At 58.4% G+C, this 23,878-nt stretch overlaps 2 protein-coding genes and 1 non-coding gene across 18 annotated transcripts in view; all 3 read right to left on the reverse strand.

Moving 5' to 3' along the window:
- Positions 1-7,928, reverse strand: part of SDC3 (syndecan 3) — a 36,261-nt gene extending 28,333 nt beyond the window's left edge. The window contains exon 1 of the mRNA XM_053898224.1: positions 7,428-7,928. Within this exon, the coding sequence (XP_053754199.1) occupies positions 7,428-7,925 (498 nt within the window). The 5' untranslated portion in view covers positions 7,926-7,928. The remainder of the gene's footprint in view (positions 1-7,427) is intronic.
- Positions 7,929-18,285: 10,357 nt separating this feature from the next.
- The window catches only part of PUM1 (pumilio RNA binding family member 1), a 133,266-nt gene continuing 127,673 nt past the window's right edge, over positions 18,286-23,878 (reverse strand). For all 16 annotated transcript variants that reach the window (XM_053898259.1, XM_053898254.1, XM_053898238.1 and 13 more), the window contains 2 exons: positions 23,264-23,456; positions 18,286-20,148 (listed from right to left, as the gene is read on the reverse strand). In XM_053898259.1, coding sequence (XP_053754234.1) covers positions 20,017-20,148; positions 23,264-23,456 — 325 coding nt within the window. In that variant the 3' untranslated portion in view covers positions 18,286-20,016. The remainder of the gene's footprint in view (positions 20,149-23,263; positions 23,457-23,878) is intronic.
- On the reverse strand, positions 22,341-22,425 carry LOC128776003 (small nucleolar RNA SNORD103/SNORD85). The gene has a single exon (XR_008420979.1). It is a non-coding gene; the product is annotated as a small nucleolar RNA SNORD103/SNORD85 (small nucleolar RNA).

Here is a 23,878-nt window from a genome sequence, read left to right on the forward strand (position 1 = left end):
GCCCCCTACCCATCGCGGAAGCAGGATGAAGCATTACCCCCCACCCCATCCCGCCCCGTCTCAGAAAACCCCGGCCCCCTCTGGAGGGGGTGTGATGACAGGTCAGCAAAGGGACAGAGAACTCCAGAGTAGGTGAAAGGGCAACTGGACAGCTGGTTCCACCAGGACCCGGCTGTGTGAGCTTTGGCAAGTGGCTTGACATCTCTGAGCCTTCTAGAGGACAGCAATGCCACCGCCTCTGAGAGTGTGGAAGGCTCAGTGAGCCCAACTCAGGCTGGATACCAAGGCCCAACCCTTGGTCAAGGCCCCGAGCTGCCTCTGGGTCTCCGGACTCCCACTAGGAGACAGCAGACCATGGGGCTGGTCATCTCCTTAGGGCTCTCCCACCTCTGACGCCCTGTACAAACAACGGTCACCCAGTCCGGGCCAGGGGCCACAGCCAAGGTGTCCCTCAGCTGGGGGGAAAGGGGAAAGAACCCAGCATCACCACGTCCTGAGCTAAAGCTGCAAACAGCAAGGTCTCCCGGGAGCTCTAGGACCAGAAGGGCCCAAAGAGCCATTGAGGCCAATCCTCCGCCTCCAGACCGGACTGCAAACTGCCAGTAGCCTCAGAGAACCAAACTGCCCTTGAACTCAGCACCACGAGGCACTGGGAAGTGCCTCTTCTAATCCGGCTCAAGTTCTCCCTTTCAGGGTAGACCGCACCCTTCAGGGTTCTACTTTGGGTCATCCATGATCATTCAAACCCGGTTCCCGCTCTCCAAGGGAAAGCCTTGTTCCCACCCCCCCCAAACCAACTCCTCAGATGAGGCCAAGAGTGGGACAGGAAAAGAGCAAAGCCAAAGCAGGTAAATGGAAGAAATCAGCATTTATGGGAGACCCACCCCTTATCGGGCACTTTATTACTTCATGTTGTTCATTCTCCAGCAACTCTGGAGACAGAGGTACTCTGAGCACAACCAAGACGAGAACAAGGCTCAGAGAGGTTAAGCAAACTTGCCAAGCTCACACAGCCAAGAAACTGGCAGAACCAGGATTTCAAGCTGGTTGGCTGGTTCCACTACCTCCAGCTGCACCCCCGGTTTGGAGACCCCAAAACAGACGGCACCAAGGCCCAGGTTGGGGCCCAGGGGTGGAAAGAAGGCAGCAGACCTTGGCCAGCTGGGTCACAGAGGTTGTGGAAACCCTGTCCATCTGGTATAAAAGGCCAGCACAGACATTCCCTGCCCTCCACCCTCAGCAGCCAGGTAGGGAAGAGGCCAGATCATTTGTCAGGGGCCACCCCCACCCCCATCCTGCAGCTGGGCCCTCAGCCACTGCTGCCCAGACTCCCCCCTGTAATCACGGCTTCCTGTTTGGCGTGGAGACTAGGCCTGGTCAGTGGGGGGAGGGGAGCAGCCACCCCTCTGGCCGGGGCCTACTCTGAAGGGAGGGGGGCCGGAAGTAAAGGCTACCCAGCCTCCTGGAATCTTGGAAGGCTGGGAGCCAAAGCAGGGGGGCGGCCCCCAAGGAGGCCAGTCAACAAATATTTACCCAGTCCTGGCCTGATGTTCCCAGGATGTGGCGGACCGTTAGTGGGGACAGCAAGACGAGCCAGGTGGTCTGAGACCAGCCCAGACCCCACCCCCTGCTGGGATGGGGACTGGTGGAGGGGGGGGGGGGCAGGAGCAAGGGGCTGGGCCCTAGGACGGCTCCTGGCACCCTGCCCCCCTGCCCCAGACACCAAATCACAGGCTTCCGAGCAGCTGAGCTGGAGCCCAGAGCCACAGTGCCCCTGTCCCACCCAGATGCGGTGGCCGCACCCTGGCACTCAGACCTCAGGCCCGCTCCATGCGGCCCCCGGGCACCTCCTAGCCCACGGGCACACGCTTGGGCCCAGCAGAATTCCGCCAGTCTCGCTGTCCCTCACTGTCCCCTCAACCCACCTCCGAAGGAGAGAACACAAAGCCCCCCCCGTCCTGGGCTCCAAAGCTCAGAGTCCTGGTTTCCTTCCTTCCTTCCTTCACTCATTCCCTCATTCAGACCGTTCAATTCTGGGCCAGGAGCAAAGCTGGCCTTGGGGTACCGCAGGGATGCAGACTTGGGCTCCACACGTGACAGCTTTCTGAGGGGCAGAAGGGATTCCACGCAGGCCTCATCACCGATGCAGCGTGAGCCCCAACACTGAGGGCAACCAGCGTGAGCCAGGGGGCATGGGGCTGGATGGGGGGGGCAGGTTAGACCCCTCACATCCTGAAGTTCTAAGTATTTCCCCTCTCCTGGGCCCTGACCAGAGACGAGCCCCACCCCTCATCCTGCACAGTTGACAAAGCTCTCCCTCAATCCAAACCCATGACCCTCAAAGAAGCCCATTTTGCAGATGACAAAGCCTTGTGAGGTGGCCGAGGAGCAAGGGCTCCAGGCTCAAGCACTGGGTAAGCGCCGCCCCTCCCCCCTCCGCCACCCGCAACACGTATTTAGTGCCACCCACCTCCAAGGCCAGGGGGAGCATTAGATGAAAAGAGATGGGGGACGTGCCTGGCCCAGAGCCTGGCAGAGAGCAAGCCCTTAGGGGACAGTAGGTAATGTGGGATTCATCTGGGGGGGTGGTAAGGAGGCCCCAGGGAGAAGTAGCTTGCCCAAGATCACAGAGCAAGAGGGGGTAAAATTCGGACCTCGGCCCAGTCCTCTTGGCCTGCCAGGCCCTGGCTCCATCCGGCTCTGCTACTTTCCAGCTGTGGGACCCTGGGCAAGTCATTTAACCTCCCGGTGCCTCCGTAAAATGGAGGTTCTAACAATTCCCACCTCCAAAGACGATCAAGTGCCTGGTGGGCGGGGCTCCAGTGAGCGTTAGTTTGCTGTTTCTGTCATTAAGCCCCGGGGGTGTGCGCCCCGCCTCCCAGATCCTGCCCACAGTCCCCGTGGGGGGAGGTGGGGAGGGATGACAAAGACAGATGGAGACTTGACCACCTCCCATCCTCATTCCCACCCCCAGCTGCCTCAGTCTGCTCCAGCCCTCCGCAATCCTACTGCAGCCCCTTCTAGAATGACCCATCCCTCTCCTCCAAACAGCCAGGCTCGGGGAGGTGGGGGGATCCCAGCTCCAATGGGAGTGTCTGTAGGGAGGCCTGGCTTCTCGGGGAAGGGGGGGACTCTGTCTCCACCTCTTTCTTCCCTTCAGGAGGACCCCTCTCACCCACCCCACTGATGCCCCAGCACTTTCCAGAGCCCAAGCCCAGAACTGCCCTGCCCCAGTGCTGCCCCGGGGCCCCCCCAGAGACCCCTTGTCCCGTTCCATGAGGTGGGAGGCGTCATCCGTCTTCAAAAGGCCAAAGGGCTTTTTTTCTACAGTAGAACCCCCAACACGAGGGAACAAGTAACACACTGAACTGGTAGCTGGAAGCACTGGGTTGCTCCCTAGGGTGTAGAAGGCGCCAGGTCCCCATCCCAACTCTGCCACGAGGATGTTGCAACCCCCAGAAGCAGTCCTAGAAGTCAAGTATTTGTCTCCAGTCGACAAGTAAGAAAGCCTGGGGTTATGGCAGGCTACAGCTTGCTCCATGCCACGTGGTGACGGCTTTTATTGCAGAACTCAAAACCTCCTCCTCCAGGAAGCCCTCCCTGACCTCTCCGGGCTCCCTCCTGCAAAGACCCTCTCTGCTGAGAGCTCACGACATGGCAGGCTGTGCTCAGTCTACCCCCGGGGTTCATTTTCTCATCGCCACATCCCTGGGAGGTTGGCATGGTTATAGTCCCCATTTTACAGATGAGAAGGTTGAAACAGAGAAATCCCTCACTCAAAGTCACTACAGCAGGTGTCTGTCTTTGGAGCCCCTGCCACCTTGGGAGCTAACAGAGAGCAGACCCCTGCGGTGTCCCTGGGTCAGGGCCTGACCTCCAACAGCCCCAGGGTCCCCAACTTTTAATTTTTATAGTGAGGACAATCTTGCTCTGACAACTCATCATTCAGTCACAGGGTGGCTGGAGGAGTACAGAGCTCCAGGACTGGAAATGGGGGGTGGGGGTGGGGGGTGGGAGGGGGCAGGAAACACCAGGCCTGGGGGTGGGGCTTCAAAAGAATTCCTTGTGACTCGATTGGTTAAGCTTCTGACTTCAGCTCAGGTCATGATCTTATGGTTCATGAGTTTGAGCCCCGCCAGTCGGGTTCTGTGCTGACAGCTCAGAGCCCGGAGCTTGCTTCAGATTCTGTGTCTCCCTCTGTCTCTCTGCCCCTCCCCCATTCGTGCTCTGTCTCTCTCTCTCTCTCTCAAAAATAAGTAAATGTTTCAAAACAAAAACCAAAAACAAAACAGAATTCCTTGATTGATTTCACCTCCCAGTGGTCCCCAGCCACAGAATAACAACCTTACAAAAGAACACGAAATCAACATTTGTTGGGTGTTTACTATGTGCCAGGCACCATACTAGAAGCTTTCCACCGTAACCTCTTTGGTTTTTTGTTATTCTACCAGTTTTACAGAGGTGGAAACGAGGCACAGAGAGGTTAACTAACTTTCACAAGGTCACACAGCCACAAAGGAGTGACCTCCCATCACGGGGAATATTCCAACACGACGAGGTGACACCCCAAATCCCTTCCAGCCCTGAGCTTCTAAGAAAACATGTTTTGAAGCTAAAACTTCCAGAAGCTCCACACTCCGAGCTTTTCTGGGTAGGGACTGAGGTGGCCCTGAAGGCAGCTGTCCTTCAGAATCCCAGACACCTGGTCTCTCAGGACAGAGGACTCCCCAAAGCAGATGCCCGAAGACACACACCCACCCACCCACGCACCGTCTGCATGACTGGGACCTGCTATCCCCACAGGCCACCCTGGAAGCCCCACCCCCCACCCCGACCACACACACTCCCTTTCAAGCTGGTGGGCAAACCCAGGGGTCATCTTGTCCCTCCCCTGCCCTAAGCCAGCCACTGCCCATCCGAGCGATGTCCTCAGAGGACCCCGCCACGGAGGCCACTCCTGAAGCCAACCTGGGTGGGGCTCTTCTGGTCCAACCTCGGTCCCTCCTGCCACAGGCATCACCCTCTGCCTCTGTTAGGGCACCTGGGCAGCCGGGCACCATTCATTTACCCTTCGCCTCCGGGGCCAGATGAGACGATGCTCCTCCTGGACAGCCTCCCACCCTGGGAAGATGTGAGGCGTGGAGAGGGGCTCCCCCTCTCCCCTCACCATCTGGAGCCCCTCCCGGTCAAGCCCACCATCTTGCCTTTATCTGCCACTCAGCTTTGGGTCTGAACCACACCCAATCTACCTCACCCTCAGGTTCAGGGAGACCCTACTCACCTCGGCGCTCACTTCCTTCCCTCCACCCCCTTATGGGGCATGAATTAGATTAGCCTTGTTCTGATCTTGAGGAACAGTGGTTCAGCAGAGGATGGGACTTGCCCAGGGGCATACAGCTCATTCCTGCCCCTTCCCCTCTGGGCTTCCAAATGTAAAGCATTCTGTCCCATGCCCCTTTTCATTCATCTGTACATCACACATTTACTCCGGGCTAGGACTACAGATACCATCTCATTCCTGAGAAAGGCGGTACACCAGCCCCATTTCACAGAGGGGGAAACAGAGGCTCAGGGAGTGGAGCCGGCATGCCCAAGGTCATACCACGAGTCAGTGGGGATCGAAGGAGTTGAGCCCAAGGCTGTGTTATTTCCACGCCTTTGATTTCAAAATTGGTCTTCCGGAAACGGAGCTGAGAAAGTGACCCAGGTGCTAGGATGGGCTGGGTCCCAGTCCCTCCCAGGGACTTCTGCTCACCCCTCCTGGGGGTGGGGGTGGGGGGCACATAGGGAGGAGGCATCCAGCCTACCAGACACTATACTCGCCTTGGCATTCAACACTCTCTCTCCCCTCAGTTCAGCCCCCAGATGGGGAAAGCTGATGAGTAGCCTGTCTGTCCAAGAAGCAACCTCTGAGCCTGTCCTTCTCCCCCTTTTACAGACTGGCCAACTGAGGCCCAAAAAGACACACAGGGGCAGAGTCGGCACCTGGCGGTTGCCTGAGAGACCTGGGGAATGAGGGCCAGGCATAGCTCCTAGAGCCAACCAAGGAAACGGGGTCTAGAACCCCCCAGCTCATCCCCAGACCAGGCTCCAGACACGTGCCCATGGGGGAACTCACTTGGGACCCGGGTCCCTCAAAGCAGGGAGGAGTCGCCCTTCTTCCCTATACCTCCTCCTGCTCCCCCTAATGGAGCTGGGACGGAGCTCAACCCCACAGCTGTGTGGTCACTCAAACGGACACTCAAGGGGTCACTGCCTACATACATACTCGCCTCAACCTGCACCCACTCTGCCCCCCCTCAAGGGTACATGCCCCCCTGCACAGGGTCATCCACGCCGCCCGGAGCACACACATGCACACACACATTGGGTGTGGGGCCAAGCACACACCCACCGCACACGTCCCTCCCAGACACACACTCACCCCCCCAGGCACACACAGCCACCGCCAACAGTTGCCCAGCCCCGTCCCTGGTACACACCGCCAGCACAATAGGTCACCCCCACAGGATCACAGCACGTTCAGGTAAGGCACGGTGGCACCCCGCCATGTGGCGGACTGCTTCTCATCCTTCACCCGCACACAGCCCACGGGTCCCAACAGCCTTCACAGAGGTGGTCATACACACAGGGTCACCCTCACTCAGCCCCTCAGGTCACCTTCACACAAGTCACCCTCCTCCCCCTCTCCGCCCCCCCCCCCCCGCCCTCCCCACAGCGACCCTCGGAGGAACCAAACGCACCCCCCCACCCCCGTGCCCCAGGGGGAATCGACCCAATTCCCTAAAAGTGGCCGCGGTCTGGGCACACCCACGAAGCAAAAGCCACGTTCGCTCAAGACTGGCGACACACCCAGCCCGGGCCCCGCGCCCGGCGACCCCTCGCCCGCAGTCGGGCCCGCCCCGCGCCTCTCCACCGGGGCAGGGGACCCCGCTCCGCCCGCGGGGCCACTGGGGAGGGGCGCGGGGTCCACGACCCGCGCTCCGGTTCCCGCAGGGCCGCCTGCCGGGGAGGGGTCCCGAGAGCAAGGAGGAGCGAGCCCCCAAAGGCGGGCGGCGGCGGGGACGGCCCCCCCCTCCAGGCCAGCCTGGAGCTGGGGGGCGGGGGTCGCCCGGGGAAAAGGGGGGTTGGGGGCATGCGGAGGTCTGAGGGGTGCGGGGGCGGGGTGCCGAGTGCAGGGTGGGGGGAACCCGGGACCGGGGGGCGCGAGGTGCCGAGTGCGGGGACCGGGGGCGCGGAGACAGGGGCGCGCGGGGGCTCGGGGGCTCGGGGACCGGGGAGCGCGGGGACCGGGGCGCGCGGGGGATCTGAGACCGGGGAGCGCGGGGGGACCGGGGGACGCGGGGGCCGGGGGCGCGGGGACAGGGGCGCGCGGGACATCGGGGACCGGGGACCCGGCAGCGCGGGGCCCGGCGCGCGTCACTCACCCCCGCGGCGCGCCCGGCCAGCAGCAGCAGCAGCAGCGGCGGCAGGAGCAGCCCGCGGGCCCCGGGCCCTGCCGCGGCCCCGCTCCCGGCGCCTGCCCCGTGGGCGGCCCCGGCGCGGTGCGGCGGCCCCGGCTTCATGGCGGCGGCGGCGGCGGCGGGCGCCTTTGTTCCCGAGGCGCGGCGCGCGGGGCGGCTGCTCGGCGGCGGCGCGGCCCGCAGGCTGGACCGACGCGCTCCCGGCTCGCGGCTCCCGGCTCGGCGGCCCGGCTCCGCCTCGCAGCTCCGCGCCCACAGCAGCCGCGCCCGCAGGAAGCGTGCGCCGCCGCCGCCGCCGCCGCCGCTGCCGCCGCCGCCGCCGCCGGGCCGCCCCCAGCGCGGGCGGAGCGGGAGGAGGGGCGGGGGGCGGGGCGGGCCGGAGCGCGCCCCCACCTCCCCCCCACCCCGGACCCCCGCCGCCCTTGCCCCGGACCCCGGCACTCCGTCGGCCCCCGCCACCATCACCCCGCCCCGCCGCCCCCTGCCCGGGCCCTGCGCCCCCCTGCCCGTCCCTTCCCCTTCCCCCCCGCCCGCGCCCCGGCCTTCGCCAGCCCCGCCGCTGTGGCTGCTGCGCGACCTGGGACTAGTGGGCCGCCTCGCCGAGCCGCGGTCGGGAGGAGCACGGGGATCCAGCAGAACGCGCCTCCGAGGGCGGTGGTGAGCGCCGGAAGGAAAGGATCCGCGTGGGAATGCAGGAGGACGGGCCTGGCTCGTTTGAGGGTCTGAGTAGATGGGTGGCATTTGTGTGCTCATTAGCGGCTTCCCCCTAAGGGGGCCGTTCACGTGGCTCTTCCAGGACCCATCACCACCACCGGCCCCAAGCCGGTGGACACAGAGGGCCAGAGGTCACCCAAGTCCAGGGGCTTTGATATCCTCAGGACACCTGCTACCAGGCCTGGACCTCTCTGGGCCTCAGTGCCCCCTCTGCACCCACGAGAGTTGTGGACTTCCGCCCCTGTCACTGGATCCGCCTAGGAAAAGCGGGACAGGCCTGCGGCGGCGCTGCTCCCCCCGCAGCTGTGAGGCCCCGGCTCTCTGACACTCATTTATTTCATGCCTGAGAACCGAGGACCCCCTCCTCCAGTGCGGGTGGTGTAGACGTATGTCCCTGAGTGACAGTGCCTTGCCTGGCCTGTCTCTACTGCCCTCACCCCCCTCGGGCGTTCTATGCACTTTACTTCTTCTTCAAGTCCCCACCACCCAGCACATGAGCTCCAGGAGGGTGGGGTCTGGGTCATCCAGTTCACTGCTGTGTCCCCAGCACTAGCCCAGGACCTGGCACATAGTGGGAGCTCAGTGCAAATGTGTTGATTCAATGAATGTGTTTCCCATTCACCTGAGCTCATCCGGCCCCAGGTGTTGAGGGGGAGGCACATATTTGTTAAGCCCTGGTCACATGCCAGCATGGCCCCAAGTATTGTACATGGTTGTCTCGTTTCACCCTCTCTCAGCAGCCCCATAAAGCAGGTGTTGTCTGTATCTCCAGTACCTCGATGGGAAACTGAGGCCCAGAGAGGTGAGGTTATTTGCTAACGATGGCAATCTGCCCCTGTGTCCGGTACCCTGTCCAGGGCGCCTGCTATCAGGAAACGGGAACCAAACTGAGCTGAAACTGGGACAGTTCCCCCAAGAAAAAAGGAACTAAAACCAGGACAAATGGAGCCAGTAGGGGAGAGGATGGGGGGTTGAGCCCAGAGGAAAAGAGTCTGGGGTGCCGGCCATAATCTGGGGTGTTGCGGGGGGATGGGACTTGTCCTTCAGGGCCCTGGGGAGCAGGTCCAGAGGACAAACATCGGCTCGGCGTTAGGTTGAGCTGAATTAGAAGTGTGCCCTCAGAGGGAGAGGGAGCCCAGTCCCCAAGGGGTATGTAAGGCCAGGCTAGCTGCCCTTTGGCAGAGATCCTGGACAGGAAGGGAGGGAAGCTTTCCAACTCGGAGATGTGAACATCCCTAGGAATTCTCGAGTCCCAGCCTCTGGAAATCATATCCCCAATTCTGACCCATGGGCACCTTGGGGAGGTGGGCAGAGAGGGGCCGGCAGGGCCCGGGAGGGCAAGAGGGGGTTCCGGTTGAGACGGCACAGCTCGGATTTGAAGACCACTGGCTCTTGGGCGGATCCCAGTCCTGCCGGTTACAAAAAGTGTGACCCTGGAGGAGTAGCTTTACCTTTCTGAGCGTTAGCTTCCCAACTATAATATGGAAATAATGACCAGACAGCGTTCGTTCATTCATTCGTTCGTTCGTTCGTTCTCCAAATATAAATCGAGTGCCCTCGCGTGTCAGGCTCAGGGGCAGGTGTCAGTTCGTGATTACACGTGCTTGGGGTCCGGTAGAGGTGGCCAAGTTGTCAGGGACCTGGTTCCCAGGCTAGTCACCTCCCAGAAGGGCTGCAGACCAGGCCAGTGAACAGACTGGCTCTGAGGAGCTTCCGAAGGGGCAGAGCCAGCAAGGCTGGGGGGGGTGGGGGGGGGGGTGGGGAGGACAGTATGAGAAGCCACTCGTCAGGTCAGCTCAGTGTGAGGTGGGACGTGTGAAAATTGCAGCCGGCCACAGATGGCTACTCTTGAGAGGTAGTGAACGCTCTGTCTTGGGAGGTATGCAAGGCTCCGAAAACTAGCTATCGGGGAGGCCATTAGGACAATCTTCCTGCACAGGGTGGGCAGTGGGCATGGCTCATCCTCAGAGGTTCCTGCCGGTTCTGAGACTTCTGGAAGCAGCAGCCCCTTGCCCGTGACTTCCCGAGGAGGTGGGGAGAGGGAGGATCTGGGGGCTGGGCAGGCTAGGAGCGCCACCTGCTGCTGCCAGAGATATGGGTCACGGGTCGCGGCCGGAAGGGAGCGGGTCTGGGCCCCTGAGGGGCTCACCCTGCTCCTGCTCCCCCCAGGGCTCCCAGATGCTCCCATCCGTCCGCCCTTGGGCACACAGGCCACCCTGCAACCACCTGCCCCACGCCCACCTGTGCCTTCGAGCTGTGTCCCAGAACCTCGGGGTTGCCCTTCACCCACCACCGTCACGATCCATACGGGCAGCCGGCCCACTTGGGCCCCCTGGGCGGCCTCGCTGACCCCCCCGGGGCGGGGCTGGGCAAGCCCCATCTTTGCGCTCCCCACCTTGCTTCGCTGTCTTCCCCCGGAAGCGGGAGCACCCCGGAACCCCCGGTGGACGATAGTCACAGAGCTCCGACAGAGCTGACGACATGCCCGGCGCCGCTCTGAGAAGGGCACCCTGATGACATCCCCACAGAGAGGGCAGGACACCTGCCCAAGGTCACACAGCTGGGGAATCCTGACCCAGGCTCTGAACAGCCACACAGTAGTGCTGAGTTCGGAGGTATGTCAGGAAGCTTATGGGGAGTGACAGAGTCACTGAGGGGATTCATACTGTCACATGGACGGACATGACCAAGTCGTAGACATACGCAGATGAGCCTGGAGCCCCAGGGCCCTGACAGGTGTGCCTAACAGCCATGCGTCACCGCCCCGTCCGCTCAGACCTTTCTCTGCTCTTGGCCTTGACTCTGGGCTCCCAACGGGACAGCCGAGACAGCTGAGGGGACGTGGCAGGCCTCAGCGACGTCCGTGACCTCGGCACCTGAGCCACCTCGTTGACAGCCGCGTCCCCGAGCCCTGGCATACGGTTAGGTGCTCGGTCACAGCCGCCTGACTCTACCGGCCACCCCCCCCCCCCCCAAGGTCTGGTGACACAGATTGGCTCCTTGTCACCCAACCTCGCTGTGGAGCTGTGATCCACTGAGGACTCACTGCTCGCCAGGCACTGTTCTGAGCCCTTGCCGGCAAAGCTCTCATTGACTTGTCCCCACAGCCCCTGTGACTTGGGAACAACAAACACACTTGCCTCCCAGGGCGCTCACCACGAGGACAGGAGGAGCTAACATTTGGGAGCCCCTTCCATCAACGCCTGCCCCCCCACACACACAGTGAGCGAGCACGACCGATGTTCACGTTGTCCCCCTTTGACAGTTGGGGAAACGCGGGGGACAGTTGAGAAGCGGGGCACAGTTGAAAAGCGGGGGGCAGGCCCCACAGGACAGAAGAGGGCACGCCGTGCCATCCCCTGTGGGCACAGGGCATCTCGTGATGGCTGTCCGCTCCAAGCAGTCCTAGGCCCTGGGGGAGACGTCCCTGTGTCCCCTGGGCCGCCCCTCCTCCCCTGCTGCCCCCCCACCCGCCTTCCTCGCCACCACGTCCAGTCTTGGCGGGATTCAAGATGGAGGCAGGGGCCCAGGCTGGCTTCCAAGAAAGTCCAAGTGGCGGCAGTGCTAAAGTGAGTGGCCCCCAAATCAGGAACTGAAACAGGAATCTGGCACAGAGAGAGCTTGGGAGGCTCACAGTCGGCTGTGTCAGCAAGTGAGAGGCCCATGGGGTGAGCCTCAGCTTCCGGGGGAGTCCTCGGGGCCTGTGGAGGGGCCAGAGCAAGCAGGCAGAGAGGCCTGTGTCCGTGAGGGCCTTCATCTGGGGAGGGATCCCCTGCCCCTCCGAGGGCCCTGGCTGTGTGAGGGACGGGCCCGTGCCGTGAGCTTGCCCTGAGTCCTGTGTGTGCTAGGCAAGTCCTTTCAAGATGAGGGGTGGGCGATGCCCCCTGGGCACACAGCTGCCCAGAAGGGGGCAGGATTTGAACTCAGGCCTCTTCTACATCTGTGAGCCGGGAGTTCACAAACTGTGGAGTCCAGAAGGCTCCCCGGAGGCCCGTCAGGGCAGGTGTGGGGGTAAGGGGAGGACTGAGGCAGACGTTGTTTGAGCGGGGCTGACCTTGAAGGTGGGGTGAGTAAAGGCTCAGAGACCCTGAGCAGAAACCCTTGTCTGTCCAGGCCTGACCCAGGTGGCAGGGGTCGGGGGGGAGGGGGGGGGTGGTGCTACTTGAGGGAAGAGAAGGGTTCTGGGGCCTCAAGCTGAGTAGGGAGAAAAATACAGGGTGAGTCCCAGCTCTGTGGGCCTGAAGCCTACACAGTGTGAGGGGATCACAAATACCAAATTCGGAACAAGACTTTGGAGGGGGATATGCACGCCGGGGCCCTGATGCTTAAGCTTCATTAAGTTTACAACAAATTTGCCTCTAAATTTGCATGAGCGAGCGGGACCCTGGTCAGGGAGGGGTTAACACCACGCTGAGGGTTTAGATGTCATGGAGGGAATCTGGGAAGGCTTCATAGTGGTGGTGATGGCAGCAGAGGCTGAGCCCTGCCCAAGAGAATGGCCTCTGAGGGCTTGAGCTCCAGCTCCAGGTGTGCATGGATGAGGAAGAGCATTCTAGAAGCTTGTTCACTGTAACCCAGAAAGAACCGAGCATGCGGGGCCTTGTGTTGTTCTTCCCTACTGCACCTCCCTTCACCTGCCTCTTGTATAAGTGAGAAAACTGAGGCCCAAAGAGGAAGTGACTGGCCCAGGGTCACAGGTTCAGTCTGTGGCAGAACCCCAGGCTGCTTCATTCCCTGCCCTGGGGAGTTTCTCTCCCCTACTCCATTGCCCTTGACCAGATGCCCTATTTGCAAAACCTCTCAGCGTGAGACCTATCACCCCACAACCAAGGCCCTCATTCAAGCCCTTCCTTCCACGGGGTGGTCCAGTCCTGCGAGGTCAAGGTCACAGGACTAGGAAATGGCTGGGGATGGCGGGGAGGGGGCTGGCCCAGGGGTGGGTGTTCACACACCTGCCGTCTTCCCAGGGAGGGGAGGGAGAAGACAGGACTGCAGGGATGTGGAGAAAGAGGAGAGAGCAGGAGGGTGGGGGCAGGGAGGAGGGCACTGCCTTTCCAGAAGCCATCCCACGAACACACCCCCGTTCCTGGGAATAAATTGCACATTTGGAGTCATTTTCCTGGAAGAAGAAGAAGGGAAAAAAAAAAAAAAAAAGCCTCTCTAAAAATATTTTTTCTTTCTCACCTCCTCCTGGGGCTACAGCAGCCGGGCTGGGTGACAGCCAAAGACTGGGGTGCAGGAAACCAACCCGGAGCAGGGCCTCGGGAAGACCTGAAGGGGGGCCAGGAGGCCCCCCTCCCCCTGAGGCCGTGGAATCTGAGCGAGCATGACTGTCACTGAGATATTTGATGTGTCTTGTGTTTCTTGGAGGTTTCGAGGCTCACGGAGACTAGGACCCACACCTCAGCCTCCAGTTCTGGAGTCCCAGCTCCCGGCCAGGCAGGCTCGGACTGGGAGCTGAAGTTGCCGCCATCCCAGGGCCCGCATTAAGTGTGACACAGGTCCCTGCTCTGTCCTCACCATCTGTGTGGCCCTGAGCAGGTCACTTCCGGTCCCCCCCCCCCTCCCTGTCCTGGGCCCCAGTCTCCTCCCGCATAGATGGAGCAGGTCTGGGAGGCCAACCTTCATTCCCAGCACCCTGCGGGTGGCCCTGGGGGTGGCCCTGGGATGGGGCCTGGCAGAGGGCAGGTGTGGGGAGGGGCCGAGCACCACCGGCCCGGAGGGGAGGCCTGGGGACTTTGGGGTCAGATCCTGGGTCTGCCACTCCCTGGCCGGTGACCTGGGGCCTCTCTCCTGCCCTGGAAGGTACAGTGAGTGACTGTCCCTCTCCAGGGTTTGGGGGAGGTGAACAGGGCAGTGCAAGGCAGCACCCGGCTCAGGGCCACACCCACAGCCCCAGCTCAACTGGCCACCGTTTTCCAGTCCTTCCCCACATGGGGCACACGTGAGGTCAGCGGGACAGGGGGACCCTCCGCTGGGACTGAGAGACAGAGGATGAGCCACCCCGGGAACAGGATAGCGGTGGCCTCCCGAGAATCTGTGGTTCCGCCCCCTCCAGAGACACGCGTCTCCAGCCTGGGTTCCGAGGAGCCCCGAGGAGTTTCCTGGAGTCCTGGGGAGGGTGGTTCTGTTTCGGGGTCTCTCTCTGCGGTCTTGGAAGTCTCAATGGGGGCTGGGGGCGCTGCTCACAAGGCCGCGAGCGACGGCTAACAGCAGGAGACGCCAGTCCCTCCACCACGGAGACCTCGGCCGTAGAGTGACTTACGCAGCATGCAATCCTCGAGAGAGAGCCAGCTGGGGCTGCAAGTGTCCCTGGTGGCCTGGCCTGGAAGTCACCCCCCCCCCCCCTTCCACGGTTTCCTCTCGCGTCCATGCAGCCCTGTCCCACTGGGCAGAGAAGGCGGGAGGGTGAGAACACCAGGAGGCGGGGCCACCTTGCACGCTAACTAGGGAGCGCATCTGCCTTCGCGCTTGAAAGCATCTCAGTTTGGAGGCTAAATAGCCGCCCTCGTGAAAACCGGAGGCAATAAGAATAATTAATAACAACTCCTATTTATGGCTTACTCTGAGCCCAGCCCTGTACTGCCAACGTAGCCTGTGAAGTAGGACTACTATCATCCCCATTTTCCAGATGAGAAAAGGGAGGGAGAAGATTCGCAGAGGTCGCACGGGGCCAGAGGAGCTGGGGTTCGAAGCAGCGATAAGTCGTGAAAAGTCTTGAGAGGTTCCAGTTGTCTGAAGGCTTGGTGCATAAGCCAGGGATGTGGTCCCACAGGGAGGCACCAGGGCCTTGGGTCACCTTAACAGAGGCATGGGCTGCCCTCCTCAGGCCCAGCCATCTGACCGCATACCATCCCCGTGAGGGTGGCAGGGCTGGGTTGCCACTCCCGTGACAGTTGGCTCAGAGAAACTCAGGGACTTGGCAGACATAACCCAGTGAGTCGGAGGCAGAGCTGGGGCCTGTGAGCCAGATTCGCCTGACCATCCCCTGCCATCCCAAGCCAGAGTGAGGGACTAGCTCAAAGCCAGGAAGAGCTGCGGATGGAGGGAAGAAGAGGGGATGCCAGGCCTCTGGTCCCTGGGAGATACTCCACTCCTGAGGCCCTCAAGCCGGGGGAAACCCATCCCAGCCCTGACCTTGGAGCCTGGAGCCCTTTGGCCTCTCTACTGCTTTCTTTGGGCAGCAGCGCCCTCGTGTGGCTGCAGCTTGTAACTACATGAAGTTCCAGGTTTCCTCACCCCCAATGCTTCCCTCTCCAGGGCCTCACCTTTCTGCAACCCACCCCCTCGACAGAAGACAGCTATTCCTGGGGCTAACCGAAGGTGGTGTGAACAAGAAGTCATGGATAGAGCCCTGGGCTTGAGGTCAGGAAGCTTCAGATAAAATCCTTATTTGGTTATTGACCGATTCGTCGTACGGCTGGCGTCTCAAACTCCTCATCCGTATAATGGGCTGATAATGTCTCCCCAACCTTACCCTCCAAGGCTTTCATGAGGATTGAGGAATCACAAATCTGAGTAGACTCTGTGAACCGTAAACCGCTGCGACCAGGTGAAAAGATCACTATGTACACTGTGTTGGGAGAGACCAAGGTCGCTGATGGCTGGCTGGTGGCAGCCCAGGGACGTCACATCCTTGCGCAGAAATTGGGAGGCGGCCAAGTAAGGGGGTGAATGTTGAGCCCAGGATTGAAACTCGGGCCTGCAGAGGAAGGGGTCTGCCCCGGGCCCACCCCCCCTCACAACGCACCAAAGGAAGTACCCTCGGGCCCTGCATCAGATCCCAGACCTGTCCAAACCCATTCCTTGCAGGACCCGTGTGAGGAACGTAAGAACCATCTCTGGTGCAGACAGAGCTGGTTCGCAGCCAATGACTTTATCATGTAAACTTCTTCACAGGGCGGACAAGGGTGGTTGGCGTCACCCAAACCTGTGCACAGACGCCGGATGAGTGGGGTCAAAGGTAAAAAGATGACAGATACGGTTCGTTCATTACACCAACGTGCTGGGCACGATGCCAAACGACATCGTTTCACTCCGTCCTCCCAATCAACCTTTGACGTCGCTTCTGCTTGTTCCCTCCTTTCGCGTGGAAGGACCCGGGGCCTCAAGAGAGGACACCGGGGACCAAAACGCAGTTGGGATGAAACCCCCGTGTTTGTCTGACTTTCTGGAAAGCCCCTCCCCCCCCCCCCCAGGCCTCAGAGACACAGGCTTGGACAAGAGGTGCTGGGGAGGAGAGCCAGTCATGCTTCCGAGTCCTTGGCTTTGCCACCACGAAGAAACACCGAGGCAAGACGTCTCGCTAAATGCTAAGAGGAAAAGGGGGAGGAAAAACCTGGCCGAGTACAAAGGATACACAATCCAGGTGGAAAGGACGACAACCAGCATTAGGCGAGCGAATGCCTAGACGTGCCAGGCACCAGACGCAGGGTCATCGGCATTTCCAGTTTACACATCTCCGGGTGTTCCTCCAATCTGTTTTTTATAGTAAGAGCTTTTTTACTAATTTTTAATTTTTTCAAGTTATTTGAGAGAGCGACAAAGAGAAAGAGAGAGAGAGAGAGCACGCACAAACGGGGGAGGGGCAGAAAAAAGAGAGAGAGGATCCCAAGCAGCCTCGGCACCATCAGCAGAGCCCGGTGCCGGGCTCAAACTCACCTGAGAGGAGGGAGATAAGAGTAGGACATTCAACAGACTGAGCCACCCAGGTGCCCCTCCTCCCATCTTCTAGAAGAGGAAACGGGGCCGGGGCACAGACAGATGTTGTTACTCGCCTCAGGTCACAAAGATGGCGGCCAAATGGGAGAAATGCACACCTCCCACCTGGCCGGCTTTGCACACTGCCTCCGCGAGGGTCCCGTAAAACCCGAACCACTGAACAGCCCTGACTTTCCAAGCCGTGAAGGGAGAACCACAAATACTTCTCACCACCTTCGATGGCCAGGGAGGAATTCGGTGAGAAGCGAAGGGACACCCACAGGCACAGCGGAGGGTACTCAGACTGGAGCCTGGTCTGTCCGACTCCAGAACCAGGACATTCAGAGTCACACACGCAGTGACAGCTGGCAATGCCTCTGGAGCGTGGTCTCTGGTGGGCCACTGAGGACCATCAGTGGGAGAAGCCCCGGGAAGGACCCGATTTCAGCCGCTGATACACCACCAGGTCCTGGACTAAACAGCTCCCTTTCCCTCCCTTTATTCCCAGGACCGCAGAGCCTGCTAGTGACAGTCCCTTACCTTTGGGAAGGGATCGTGCAGTTTCTTCTGCAACCAGCCTGGGGCTCCGCTTGCAGACATGAGGTAGAACAGGCTCCCACCTGGCCCCTGGCTGAGCTACCCTGTAGTTGCCAGCACTGGCCAGTCTAAGTGGCAGCAAAGGTTGGTGAGAGGAGGGGCATCCTCAGACACAGGTGGCGGGCACCTCTGTGAGCTACAGCCTCCTGTACTGAAGGCTGGGAGGCATCCCCGATCTGAGGGGGGACAAGCAAGATGAGCAAGCTAGGCCCCTGGGCCAGCCTGGGCTGGCCTCCGCGTGTGAACACAGGCGGGCGGGATGTGGGCAGGAGCCACCCAGAGAAAAGGGAAGGGGACCTCGGGAGGGGAGGCCAGACTGGACATCGGTCTGAGATGCCTTAGCTGCCGCCCACGTCACAGGATTCGATGCCCCGATACGTACCGTAGCTGGGAGACCTTTGTGATGGACTGGATTCAAATCTAGACTCTAGGTGCACACTGCTGCAAAGGCCAGAGAGAGCAAACGAAGAACACAGTAACTGGGTCAAACCGCAGGGCACAGGCTTCTTGAGGATGTTCCCTGTGCCCAACGGCAGACCCCGGGCCCAGGAAACCAGGCACCTGATTTTTCAAGAGAAGCTGTGAATCCCGACTAATGTGTAATGTCTTAATTTTGAAAGCACTAGGCAGGCTAAACCCAGCATCTTTGGGTCAAGATGGGCTCAAGGGCTATCGGCCCTATCCCAGCGCAAAGCCCACCCTCCGACAAACAGAAACAGAACAAGCAGAACAAAGGACACAAAGAAGGAAAGGGCTGTCCTGGGGCACTAATACTAAGGGGGGAGGGGAGGGGTAAAACAGAAACACGGACTCAGATTCCAAAGTTCTGTATTTTTCAAAATAAAGATCACACATTGTTTAGAGACAATCTACACAAGAGTTACAAAAAATAGTTGCCCAGGCATAAGCATACACAGGTTTGTTAATTATACACATATGGTTACAAGTGTGCTTGCAAAAAAGTTCATTGGAAATATACACAAGGCTCTGGAAATGTACACCGTGTAGTGTTACAATTCTATATTCAAACAAGGAAAATTGACAGTATGTTACATTCACTTACAAGTAGACAAAATGCAAAATACAGTTCATCTTCTGTACAAAAAGGAAGGGCAATTCACACTTTACAAGGTGAGAGGGGCTCTGATTGTAAGGAAAGCTAGGGCAGGGCTGAACTTTGCACGTCCTTATGACTGTCACAAAATAAGCAAAACATTACTTTTTTAGGATTAAAAAAAAACACTAGTGTGAACTGAATCATCTTGAATAACATTTAGAAAGGATCTTGCTACTGTGGGACTAGGTGACAAATAAAACCAAGCTATTTTTTTCCTTTTTAAACATTTAACTAGGCTGTATAAAGAACATTTATTCCTTCAAGAGAAAAAAAATTTACTTCTGGTTGAAATTACAATTTACAATATACAACACTATATGCTACGACCATAAAAGGTGTGAATATACACTGAATGCACAGGGCTGGCTAATTCTCTTTTCTTCCCAAAAAACGTGTTTATGTTGATTCAAACTTCTCCACATTTACATTACAGGTATACAAATGTACAATTGTACAATCAAAAGTATGTTCGACTACTAGGGTACATTATAGATACAGATTAGACATCAAAACAAGAAAATACTACAAATTTGTATATATGCAAAGTCTACACCAAGTATACACTATATATTTATAGAAGCAAGACCAAAAGCAGAGTTGGATTTTTTTTTTTTCTCATGCTAAATAATCAGATTTTGCCTTTCAATGTTAACAGAAAAAAAAATCCAGTAGGCAGTAAACAAGTTACACCCGCCCGGCCTTGAAAGACATCCTAGGAGCTCACATCTCCTCCTCACAAAACACACTACACATCTTCTTCAGCATAATAGTCTCCAAAAAAGGCAATTTTTTGAAGTTTCATAAACTTAATGTCATTAACTGAAGCTTTAGCAACTCTAAAACAATTTTCATTATATATATATATGTATATATATATATATGTTTTATAAACAGTGTTAAATGCCAGTTTGGGGTCATTTAACAAAATTCAAATTTCTCAGGTTTTTTTGTTTGTTTTTGTTTTTTACTAAAATGAGGAGGTGGGGAAGAGCTATTTGCAAAACTTGCCAGCAAGGCAAAATGGATTAAAAACATTTTTTTCTTTTTTTTTTTTAACTTTTTTTTTGTTAAACCAACCACCCTGAAAGTTTCCACACGTGTAATATAGATACAACATTGAACAAAATATGTGGCCTCCCATGTACATTGGTTACCTATGTACAAGTATCCTATACACCAGTAAAACAACAGGGCAATTAGTCAATTAAAAAAAATAATTAGTACATGTTATGCGTAATAAAATTAAACAAATTTACAAAGGCTTTTCCACTTGTGGATTTGATTCCTTTTTTTTTTGGAGGAGCAGGTAATCCTGGAGCAACCATTTACTCATGTCGGCTTCCGTACTAGAACATTTCCGGTTGCTGGCTGGATTCGCCTGTGGGCCAGTGAGGTCAGTGAACGAGGGGACAGGGTGACACTGCCTCAGATGATCCCATTCGGGGGGCCACAGATGGGCCCTAAGTCAACGCCATTCTTCATGTAGTACTTCTCCAGCTTGGCCAAGATGTGCTTGCCGTAGGTGTACTTGCGGAGAGTGGCGATGTGGGGCCGGATCTGGGGAGGAAGCACAGGCTGTGTTACTCTGGCCTGCACACGGACCTGGGCGGGCTCCCGCTGTGCTCCCAGGGGGCCCCCGCTGCGCTCCGGGCACCCAAGTGCTCACGAGAGCCCACGAGGCAACACCTTCCCCTGGTTCAGTCAAAGCGCCGTGATTCTAGAGCTATGGTGGGTGACCCATCCGAGCAGGCGACAGGAGGAGCCCCTATCCTGAGCACTGGCATGGGACACGAGGGTTCTGGGGGCGGCTGGTCGCGGACCACTTCCGGGTCAGTGCACGGAACACGTGCATCCTGACCAACAGCCACAGTGCCGCTGCACAGCACCTCCCGAGGCTGCTTTCAGCCTCTGCCCCCACTCAAGGCGCCTCGGCTCCCCTCAGCTGTGAGTTTCTTTCTGGGCACCACGAACCCTGAGCTGAGCTCATCACCTGATCCCGCCTCTAGTTCACAGAGGATCACAGAAAACTTCTAACGACAACAATAAAAATGACTAGTGTTGGCCGGGCATTGTTCATTTCCGCCTCACGAGGCAGCTGTGCTTATCCCCGTTCACAGTGCTGGAGTCACACATCCAAGGTCAAATGGTTCCCAAGGCACAGGTGTTTGATCTCGCAGCAGTGGGAGGGGGACGGGGTCCCTCCCGGCTCTGCACTCACAGCACCACCCACCGCGCCGGGCTCTTGCAGCACCCAGGTTCGGCTCATTCTCCTCTGTTCTCCATCCCAGACACAAGAGGTGCTCCCTTGCCGGGAGCTCCTGGAGCTTTCTACACGGCCTGGCTACGGCACGGAGCACACTGCCTCCACAATCGCCGGTTTAGCCACTGCTGGTGCCACAGGGACAGTGAATGAGCGCGTTTACCGGGCTGCTTCCCCATCCTGAGGCGCGCCTGCACACTCACACTGGACGCCCACACCAGGGTGGATGGACACGCTCTACTTCGAGAGCTCCACGGAGGCCACGTGGCGACTCCGTCTGCTCAGCCATGTCCTGGAGTGTCGAGGACACCGGACACCGCTTCTGCACCACAGGATGCGGACCCAGCAGCCACGACACCCTCATCTACAAGCCCGCGTGGGGAACCATGAATAGCCCCGGGCCCAATCCTGAGCTGTGTGACCCACACCATTCGCCTCCACTCCTCTGGAGAGAGGACGTGAGACAATGCTACACTTGCACTTGGGATGTAGCGAGGCCCCAGACACGTCTTGGTCATCAGAACGTGAGGTTCAAGACCCTTTTGCTTTTTGGCGGCTCTCCTTTCAGAAACATCAATGACATTCAATTCTTTCACCCGCCCTGTCCCTAGGACCGGCGACTGAGCAGTCCAGCCACCGGCGAACCTTTACCCTTCGCCCTTTCCATTGTGCACAGGCACGTACGCCGTTGTCGAGCTCCGCTGTTCACCTGATCCGGGGGGAGGTGGGAAGTAATGAGCTGCTCTACCGTCTCCTGTTGCTCAAGAGGACTCTGTCTCGGAGAAGGCTGCAGAGCTCTTCGTGCTGGGATTCGTGGGACTCTTCTTCATCTTTCGGCTCCCTCAATCAGCCAACTGCCACACCCCATCTGTCCCCCGTCTTCAATCCCAAAGCCACCACCGTCTCTTGGCTCTACGGTCTCCATCCCGCCTCCTCACTGCCCCTTCTCCTACCGCCTCCCCACGTCTAAGTCACTCGTCAGCTGGGACAATCACGTGAAACGTAAACGTGACCCGGCAACCACGGGCCTGCCCTCCCAAACTCGCTTTACTTCTTCATATACCCAGTCTGTCCCCTGCTCTTCCAGGAGAGAGGTTCAGGGCTTTGTCAAATGTCACTCTCTCGGGGAGCATTCTCTGTACCTCCACATTAGAACAGACCCTGCCACATTCTCGCACAGCCCTCCCAACACTTCCCAGGCACCACCGCGGCTGTCTGTGCACAGCACCGCTGTATTCAGATCCAGAAGCCCCGCCGAAAGGGGGGCTTGCCCTAAGTACGCACACAAGTATTCGTCACGGACGTGCTTCTAACTCCCGTGTGTCCCCAACATCCCCTCTGCCCTCACCAGCGTCTCAACACACCTCTCCCTGAGCCTCCCAACTTGAAGGACTCCGGACGCCCCCAGCCTTCGACTGCCATCGCCAACACCACCGCGATGCCCCGTCGTGTTGCGTCGTGTTGCGAACTGGAGGCGGCGGGCGCCTCGCCTGGCTCAGAACTTGAGTCCTTAACAAAGATTCTCATTACCGAACTTTGTTCTCAGCGAGGGCAAGTGGCTCATCACTGCCAGACCGAGGCCAACACCTTCCCCTCAGATAGGGCAGAGGGAGTTCAGAGCCCAAAGGCTGAGGGTTCGCATCAGACGCACCCCGGGGCTCGCGGCACCGCCCAGCACAAACACAGCTGCGGCTCACCTGCTGGCTGGGCCCGCCCTGCGACTGTTCCTCCAGCCACGCACGGGCTGCTTCTGGGGCTTTCGGCGTCGCTCCCCCACACACAGCACCTTAACATTTCAGATTTCCGTCCCTTTTCTCCTCGCTCCTCCTTAGCCTAGACTTGCCCTCCCGCCAAGCCTCGGGCACGTGCTCTCGCATGCCCCCCCCCCGCCCCCCCCGCCCAGCTTTCCACGGCTCTTCCCCACGCTGCGCTCTGTGGGCAGGGACCAGTCTTCGTCCTCCCCACGCTGGCGCCTGGCACAGAGCGGGCACCAGGTCAGTGTGCCAGGCCAGGCACTCGCTCAGTAAGAGGTGGTGGGATGAACAAAAGGGAAGAAGAAGAAAAGGCAGTAAGACAATCGGGTTGATCTGTGGGACTGAGAAGCTTGGGGGTGGGGGGGGTGGGGGGGGTGGGGGGGCGGTGGGAACAGAGGACTAGACACACGGCCTGAGGATCAGGGAGGGAAAACCCTCACAAAGATGGAGTTTAAGACTCTTTCACACCAGTGAACTATGAACCACGGAGACAATGGCCACTCTAGATAAAAGGAAAACAGAAACATATTGAGACACGGCCCAGTGACAAACTGCACAAAAAGAAGCAAGATGCCCACCTTCATCCGTATTTCAGAAACGTGAAGAAGCGCGGGCCTTGCACGCTTTCTCTGAGTGTGACCTGTCCAGCCTGGCCTACCTTATGCATGACGATCTTCCGCTGTGCTGGCTCTGCCACATCGATCATCTTCTGGACCACGTAGTTGGCATACTGGTCCTTCATCATGGTGTATAAGGCACTGTGGGGACCGTCATTCATGGTGCATACCTCATCGATAAGCACAGCACGCTCCGTACGGGACGCATGAGTGACGCACTTCTCCACGACATTGCTATAATAAGACAAATCCAGGGACAACCCTTAGAACAAACCTTGTTAGGCTGTGCTTGTCCGGCCTCTGCCCTGACCTCACCGTCAGCAGCAGAAGAGAGCCTGACATTTTTGGAAGATGAATTCATCAACTGCCTGACTCTATGAGCCTCCACCTTGGAGTCATCTGTGGCTTCCAATGTGACCCATGGCTGGGACCAGGTGTCGGGCGAATACGAGCCCTAACCCGCTAACAGGGTGAGGGTAATGAGCCCAGGTGAGTGAGGGGACTTACATAAAGGCTCACATGACTGGCTAAAAGCTGAACTTGTTAATGATTACAATTTCAACACATAACCAAAATCAATGAATTCTCTCCTCTTCTGAGTGTACTAAGGTCAGGAACAAGGCTTACTTACTGCCTGTATTTCTAGTGCCTACCAC

This window comes from Panthera pardus, unplaced genomic scaffold (assembly GCF_024362965.1).
Source record: "Panthera pardus isolate Hobbes unplaced genomic scaffold, ASM2436296v1 HiC_scaffold_11, whole genome shotgun sequence".
Classification (NCBI taxonomy): domain Eukaryota; kingdom Metazoa; phylum Chordata; class Mammalia; order Carnivora; family Felidae; genus Panthera; species Panthera pardus.